The sequence below is a fragment of the Oryzias latipes genome, chromosome 16 (genome assembly GCF_053564925.1).
Source record: "Oryzias latipes strain Hd-rR chromosome 16, Olatipes_Hd-rR_3.1".
Classification (NCBI taxonomy): Eukaryota; Metazoa; Chordata; class Actinopteri; order Beloniformes; family Adrianichthyidae; genus Oryzias; species Oryzias latipes.
The window spans coordinates 6,122,226-6,130,251 of record NC_136252.1 but is presented as its reverse complement, the minus strand read 5'-3'; the positions used below and the strand labels follow the sequence as shown (position 1 = coordinate 6,130,251).

The following is an 8,026-nucleotide window of genomic DNA, read 5'->3' as shown; positions in this document are numbered from 1 at the left end:
TTACATCTACAAAGATGGCTTCCATGCCATTTACCTAATTTTATGGAAAGGTGAAAGGCAAGTCAATTATTCTGTATCTATTCCTTTTATTTACAATGATAATTATATATATTCTTGGTCATAAACATGTTAGGAACAATATTTTTAGATCTGAAAAAAGTTTCATGTTTTCAGTTTTAAAACAGCAGGCAATTAATGAATGTCCACTGTAGTGGACACCGGGACCATTTTAATGTATTTAATGACTGCACATGGTTTTTGGAGAAAAAAGTGAAGCAGAGAGGATTCTATACCAGATAGTCGGAGAAGATTCAGATTTGGAGCTTTCAGATGATAAAAAGGATGAGATTCAGGAAGAAATAACTGTTATTTTTTTAAATTACTTGATTTTTTTGTGTTTTTTAAACGTCCATCATAAGAGGTTTACACCTGTGCTAGCAGGGCGCCCTGCCTAACAAGATGACGCCAAAGTCGTACTTTTCCCAGTACATTGATAACATTTTTGAGGATCTGTTTTTGATCTAGTTTTGTTCCAACTACCGGGGAATCACACTCCTCAGCCTCTCTAGGAAAGTCTATAGGCCACAGTACTGGAGAAGACAGTCAGTCCGATAGTCGAACCTCAGATCCAGGAACAACAGTTAGGTTTCCGTCCTGGTCGTGGAACAGTATAACAGCTCTACACCCTCTCTAGGGTGCTGGAGGGAATGCGGGAGTTTGCTCATTCAGTCCAGATGTGTTTTGTGGATTTCGAGAAGGCGTTCGACCACGTCCGTCCCCCGTATCCTGTGGAGGGTGCTATGGGAGTATGGGGTCCGGGGAGCCTTACTGAGGGCTGTCTGGTCTCTGCATGACCGGAGCAAGACCTTGGTTCGCAGAGCCGGCAGTAAGTCAAACCTGTTCCCACGTGCACGTTGTAGTCCAGCAGGTCTGCCTTTTATCACCGGTTCTGTTCATAGTTTTTATGGACAGAATTTCTAGGGCACAGGCAGGGGCCGGAGGGGGTCTGGTTTGGGGACCATAGGGTTTCATCTCTGCTCTTTGCAGATGATGTTGTCCTGTTGGCTTCATTAAGCCGGGACCTCCAGCGTGCATTGGAGTGGTTTGTGGTAGAGTGTGAAATGGCCGGGATGAGGGTCAGCACAGCTAAATCTGAGGCCATGGTTCTCGACCAAAGAAAGGTAGTTTGCCATCTCTCGGTGGGTGGAGTATCCCTGCCCCAGGTGGAGAAGTTTAAATATCTTGGAGTCTTGTCCATGAGTAAGGGAAGACAGGAGCATGAGATTGACAGGCGGATCGGAGCAGCGTCCGTAGTTATGCGGTCTCTGTATCGGTCCGTTGTGGTGAGGAGACAGCTGAGCCAATAAGCAAAGCTCTCAATTTACCGGTCGATCTTCCTCTGTAGCAGATGGTCCAACAAGTAACAAAAGAGTGATGCAGAATTTTATTGAACAAAATTTAATGTTTTTTGGGTGAATATCACTCTAAAGATTTAATCTGCTCCTTTTTTCTGATTTTCCAAATTTACTTCTAATTTCACAGAAATATCATCCTGTTGTCCTCTACAGTGGACGTGTTGGGAAATTAAAATAAAAAACATTTTTAAAAAAATTAAAATTGTAAGGTGTTTATTTAGGCCCAAATGGATAGGAAATCACAAAAAAACAGAAATTGTAAGACACTTTTTTTCCTCGGTTCTCAGGAGGATATTGTGTTAAGTAAAGGTATAATTTGACAAAAAATGAGGTTTTTTTACAGTTATTCTGGTGTGTTTGTTGTATTTTCATGGTTTGTTTTTGCACAACATAGCTTTTTTTTTACATGGTTGTCTTTAGCTGTTCATGCATATGTTCCATGAACATGTTCAGATTTATTTAAGGCAGATCATCTTTGTAAATGGGCAGTTATTAGATGTAGATAAAGTATTTCCTTCTTGATGCCACGGCAAAGCTGCTTCAGATCCATTCAACTGAAACTATTCTCCCCTGAAGTACAGCGGTCTTTTGTTAAGACTGTATTATGACTGCCACATGAACACTAACACCAGTCTTTACTGCTTAAAAAAACTGGATCTCCATTGTGATTTTTCAGCAGTATCCATCCATCTTCCTCCGCTTATCTGGGACCGGGTCAGCAGCAGTCTAAGCAAAGTTGCCCTAACTTCCCTCGGCCCGGTCACTTCCTCCAGCTCCTCTGGGGGTACCCCAAGGCGTTCCCAGGCCAGCCGAGAGACATAGTCTCTCCAGCGTGTCTGGAACACATCCCCAGGGAGCCGTCCAGGAGGCATCCGGAATAGATCCCGCCACCTCAATTGGCTCCTCTCGATGTGGAGGAGAAGCGGTTCTACACCGAGTATTTCACCCTATCTCAGCCGCTTCTATTTCAGCAATATAAAAAAGCAAAACACAACGAGCTAAAAGCCAAGAGGCCTTCGATATGTTTTGATCTAAATTCTCTTGAACACCTGTAAAAGAAACAGAAACGTGCAGTCCAGAGAACAAATCCTTCAAACAGTTGTTTGTTCAAGTGAGTGGACCATTTCAGCCGTAGAAAGGGATGTGCAAGTCTCTTCGACATTTGTAGAAATCCCGTTGTTGCTGAATATGTTTCTAAAGGTTGAGCAACAAAAAAATTTAAAAAAAGGAAACCAATTTTTAAAAATCTTAGTTATTTTTTCATCAATTCTGAGTCTGGAGGAAGAGTGGAGACAAAGAATCCACCACTTCAAGTTCAGTGTGAGGTGAAGTTTCCACAGTCAGTGATGGCTTGGAGCGCCTCGTCTTCTTCAGGTGTTGGTGTCTTCTGATGTCCACAGTCATTGCAGACGTCGACCAAGAAATTCTACAGTACTTCATGCTGCTGCCTGCTGATAAGCTGAGCTGCTGATTTTAATTTCTAGCAGGACATTGGCACCTGTCCACAACACCAAAGGTACCAAAAGCTGGATTGGTGACCATAATACTACTGTACTTGGTTAGCAAACAAGCCTGACCTGAATCTTTCAGCAAATATGTGGACTGTTGTCAGATTTGCGCTGAAAACGTTGTTTTGATCGGTCTTATGGGACATAGTTTTAGGTTTTGACTAACTGTATAGGCCACAATCATAAACATTACAAACAATAGATTTGAATACTTCAATTTATGAGTAATGTTTATTAAAATAAAAGTTTAAAATAAAAATGGTTTCATTTTTTAAAAGACAAAAAACAATTAACTTTTTCATGATATTCACATTTTTTTTAGATGTTCCTGTCGATCTTTACTTAGAAAGTGCTACAGTGCCTCACAGACATTGGACAGTAACTATCCTTATTTATTTTTTGTGTATGATAAAATAAGATCAGGTAAGCCTTTATTTGTCCCGCAATGTGGAAATTCCAAATTATTTAATATCTGTCTGCTGTTTTTAATAGAGATATGGTAACAAGGTAATTTCCCCTTTTGTGAAATAACTAAAGTTTTTTTCGGTTCTATTACATGCAGAACAACACATGTTTGAGACTTTCATTGTAAAAGTACTGCAGGGATGCAATGACGTATTTCCCCCACTATCCAGCTCAATGGTGTAACACGCAGCTCAGATTTTAACAGAGAATTGTGATATTCCCAGAAAGTACTGGTGGCATTTCTGGTACCGGCAGTCTAGGCTCGGCATACATTGGTCCTGTAACACACTGATGACTTGAATGAACAGAATAAGCAGATAAATTCATCTTAAAGCAACTTCCTGTGTGAAGTTTCAAAGTAAAATTGTGGGGAGAGATGCATCTTTTTCCATAAATCATGACCTACATCTATTGTATGCCAAGAAGCTCGTCCTGTTCCTAACATAAAAACCTTTAAAACATTTTTTTTGGTTTACAAATGTTATGTGCTGGTGTTGTTCACCACGCTAGTGCACTTTGTTGGTGTAAAGCTGTGGTGGTGCTAGCTGAGAGGAGCAGACCCTGAAATACTCAGGAGAAACTGTGTTGTGTGTGTGTTGGGTAAGCATGACAGCCTCTTGCATGGTGAAGAAGAAGATTTAACCTTCAATGCTGGTAAAACAACAGTTCAGCAGCATCTTATTAGCTTACGAGTGTCTCCCTGAGGGGGAGGGAGCCTTTCGTTAAGTGAGATTAAATCACATCAAACGGCTGAGCAGCATGTCCTGAAGCCCTAAGCTATTAAAAATAGACAAATCCATTTCAGGAAGGATTTGCTGTTTTTTTTGTTGGTGGCTGCCTGACAACTGGTTCCAACGTTCCAGCTGCATGACGGGGATGTCACAGCGTGTGGGAACAGAAGGACATGTGGCGAGATGTTTCTCGACGTTGCCCTTTTCCTGATTCCACACCCACCTCCTCTTCACCAGTTTGCGACATGTTCTGAAGAAGCGGCCCTTTGCACCTGTCAGGCCCGATAACGGGCTGGGATGGGTCCAATGTGGCACCATGGGATACAGTGTGACAGCACAGAGATGTGGTCAAAGACATCTCGCTGAGAGTTAAAAACAGCATGACACAAATCCCAAAGCAGGAAACATAACAATTTTCTTCTCCCACAAGCACTTGAGAGACTCAACAGAGAAAGAGGCAAAATCCAGCTCCAAAACAGCCTTTATTTTAGACCTTTATATCCTTCCAAATGATGCATTACAGCATTGAAGTATTCACACCTGGAAAGGAAAATCTTAAACATTTGAAGCACCATGATTTATACATTTCTGTATATAAAATTACATAAACCTCATACTCTTTTTGCTTACAGTAAGCCATACTGTACATAAATAAAGCCACACCTAGTTGTTTACCTCATGTTCTCTTCTAATCATACTTTGCCTTTCTGATGCAGAGGCACTGAGTAGATCCTTACTTCAAAAATAAAATAAAAAAAGCTAAATTTATTCTGGTAAATCCTCCTCATCCTCTTTATCTTTCTCATCTTGCTGCTGTTTAGGCAAACAAGCTTAAGCAGAAAACAATTGAAAGGAGCTGAATCTATAATATGCTAATAGAAACCGATAAACAGCTTTTCACATTAGTTTAAGACATTTACCCAAATACATTTTGACAAAGAGCTTTTTCCTTGTAAGGCCAAAAGCCTTGACATTTATTTTCTATGAACAATATAGATTTAATCTTTCAAACATATTAATTGCATTTGGAATTGAATCATTTGCAGGGATGATGAGCCTGTAGTTACAGCCGTTTGGCAAAATGAAGGCAGATGTGGTGTTTTGTTGGTATGACGAGCATCTGCGTGCGTTTCAGAGGCGTACAGACGGAACAAGATAAAGACAAAACACAAATACAACTGATCAGGTTTGCAGCTGCAGAGCGTGTTTTTGGCAAACGCATTGATAGTCTTACATTCATACATTCAGATGGATCAAACTGTGCAAATGGAAAACAAGTAGGTTGTGAAGTAGAACATGAAACTGAACCTATATGATAGTCACTTTCTAAAGTCAACATGAGTCTTCTCCTCTTCAGATTCATTTCGGTCTGCAGCTCCTTCCTAAACTCTCATTCATTGTGATCTCCATCACTTTTGTGAAATAACCTGCACATCTAAATCATTTGTAATGCAGCAATTCTGTCCTAATGGTATTGGAAACCCAAAGCTGGAATAATTCTGTGTTTTTTGCTCCTAGTGATGACTCAGTCTAATGAGAAGCTGCAGCAGAAGCTTGCATTGCCATCACAGCTGCAGATTTTCCTCTAAACCCAAATATATTCAAAAGTTTTCATGTCTTGCTTTTGCAAGTGACCCAAAATCTGCAAAAGGTGATGCAAGTTTTCCGGCCTAAAAAACCACGATGCTCAACATTCAAGGGAAAATCTTAGGAAACAAGAAGGAAATAGCTGTGTAAACGCGTGACGTTCCTGTTAGAGTATTTAAGATGCTGAATGAAACAATGGAGACGCATTCCTATGTTTCTCACATATATGTGCATCAAGAGGGCTGGGAGCAGTTTACCATGCTTTCCTTTTGCTTGTTTGTAGTAAATCCCAGCATGCGGTCTGTGTCTCAGCCATTGTTCAACCTCTTCAAAACACCCAATTAAACAGATAGACATGTGACTGACAAGTGGGCAATAAAGGGAACAAAATTAAAGTCTTGTATTGTTTTGTTTGAGTCTTCTCGAACAATTTGCCATGCCTTTTTTTAAAGATCAAGCAAGCGTAAGCAGTCGAAGCATTCCCTTTTCATGCCTCCACCCTTTCTCAGTCACGGTAAGAGAAGCTGGAGGGGCTGTAACACAGGATAATGAAAGCACAACAGACATGTCTCAATCGTCACTTTACAGTGTTTCCTCGTAGAAGAGCAGGTAAGCCTGAGAGTTGAGTACTCTGGACTCTGGTACTGTCTGCACAGTGGTATCACTGACGTACACCCACTGGCCCTGGGAGCTGCAGCTGGCGTCCCTCGCACCTAAAAACATACATTTGATCAAAACTTAGAACCAGAAGTGATGGAAAGAAAACACTTCCGTTAAAGGCTGCCTTTGTGCTTTCCAAATGAAGCTGTTTTGTCTTACCTGGATTAAAGGTTGGATTCATCACTTTCTCAGTGTTTCAAAAGACAACAGACCCATAGAAAATTCAGGAAGGCCTCAAAGTGTAAACATGTCATTGCACTGAATGGACTCCTCAGTGTTAAAATAAAATGAAAACATACACTCTATCACTAAAAGTATTGGCTGACCCATCCAAATGATCAGAATCAGGTGTCCTAATCACTTGGTCAGACCAAAGTAGGGGTGTGCCAAATCATTGATATGGTCATATATCGCTATATTTAGTCCCGTGATTGATTCTGGATGCGTCTTCATCAAGTATGGACCTTTTATTTACGTTCAGAAGCCCTGTAAAACATTATATTAACGATCCTTTGGTAAGACGATTCTTCGGAGGGTAGATAGGGGGCGCTTGTTGCGACATTGGCTGTCGCGGGCGGACGAAGAAGAATTCACATTCAAACAAAGATGGCTGAGAGTCAGGGTCCTCACCAACTACAGTTGAAATATCTAGATTCTTTCATAGGTTGTTAGCAGAAGGTAGCAACTCCATGAGCTTTTCTTAGCTACATATCAGTGCTACACTGAGTCTGTGCAGTCTCCTTCAAAAGAGTCAACAGAAGCTGTGTGGGGAACCAGGACCGGGGTTGACTGTCTTCAGGGTCACACGGAGTCCAGAAAGCTGACCGCCTTAGTAAATTAGAAATGAAAAGAGAATGAAAAGAGCTGGACCCTGACCTGACAGGTTCTTGTGAAGCAGTTCAGTCCTCCGCTGGGGGGGCCGCACTTTAACATAGGCAGCATAGTGGCCCCCGCGCATTGAACCGCTGTGTTCCACTATCCCATAAAGACTGTACAGGACACGCTCACCGGCAGCCAGGTTCTAATCAAAACCACACAGGAGAAAGATGGAAGAGAAGGAAGATTATCGACCATTTCAACAGCTTGACAAACGGTAAGACAGGTTCCTCTAACGGGAAATGTATCTACGGTAGTATTGTATTAATGTAAGACCTTGCAGGAGGCGGAGCAGAATGGAGCTAGATCCAGGATCAGAGGAAAGTCAACGTGGCGGTTCACCTTCCGTAGGTTCATCCCTGCCTTAACGCACATGTGAACACGTTATGATCTGCAGCCGACAACTCGAATGACAATGCTGCACGTGAACACGATGAAAGACAAACAGCTGAAAGTCTGAAGAACGCCTTACCTGGTGGAATCGTTTCAGGTGCAACATGATGACAGGAGGCAGCAAAGAAATGAGCATCTGCTTCCGAGCACTGGTGTATATCTTCTCTACCTTTTTCTCTGCAAAAGCACAAAAAACTGAAGATGTCAAAAAAAAAGTCTTAAATTATGAGAAAGAACAAAGGTTTAAAGACCCACCCCATGAAATTGTGTTTTTGGTGTTTATAACGCGTTCTTGTGACATTTTTTGCAAGATATATAAAAGAATGTTGAGATTAAAATGGTATTTCTGAGTATTTTTTTATTCAAAGAGTTATGAAAAATTGCCAGTTGA

The 8,026-nt window shown here is 41.3% G+C and overlaps 1 protein-coding gene across 3 annotated transcripts in view; it reads right to left on the bottom strand.

Moving 5' to 3' along the window:
- Nucleotides 1-4,582: 4,582 nt before the first annotated feature.
- The window catches only part of usp45 (ubiquitin specific peptidase 45), a 29,766-nt gene continuing 26,322 nt past the window's right edge, over nt 4,583-8,026 (bottom strand). For all 3 annotated transcript variants that reach the window (XM_011484841.4, XM_011484842.4, XM_078933772.1), the window contains exons 15-18: nt 7,715-7,812; nt 7,519-7,605; nt 7,243-7,387; nt 4,583-6,419 (exon numbers count right to left, since the gene is read on the bottom strand). In XM_011484841.4, coding sequence (XP_011483143.1) covers nt 6,289-6,419; nt 7,243-7,387; nt 7,519-7,605; nt 7,715-7,812 — 461 coding nt within the window. In that variant the 3' untranslated portion in view covers nt 4,583-6,288. The remainder of the gene's footprint in view (nt 6,420-7,242; nt 7,388-7,518; nt 7,606-7,714; nt 7,813-8,026) is intronic.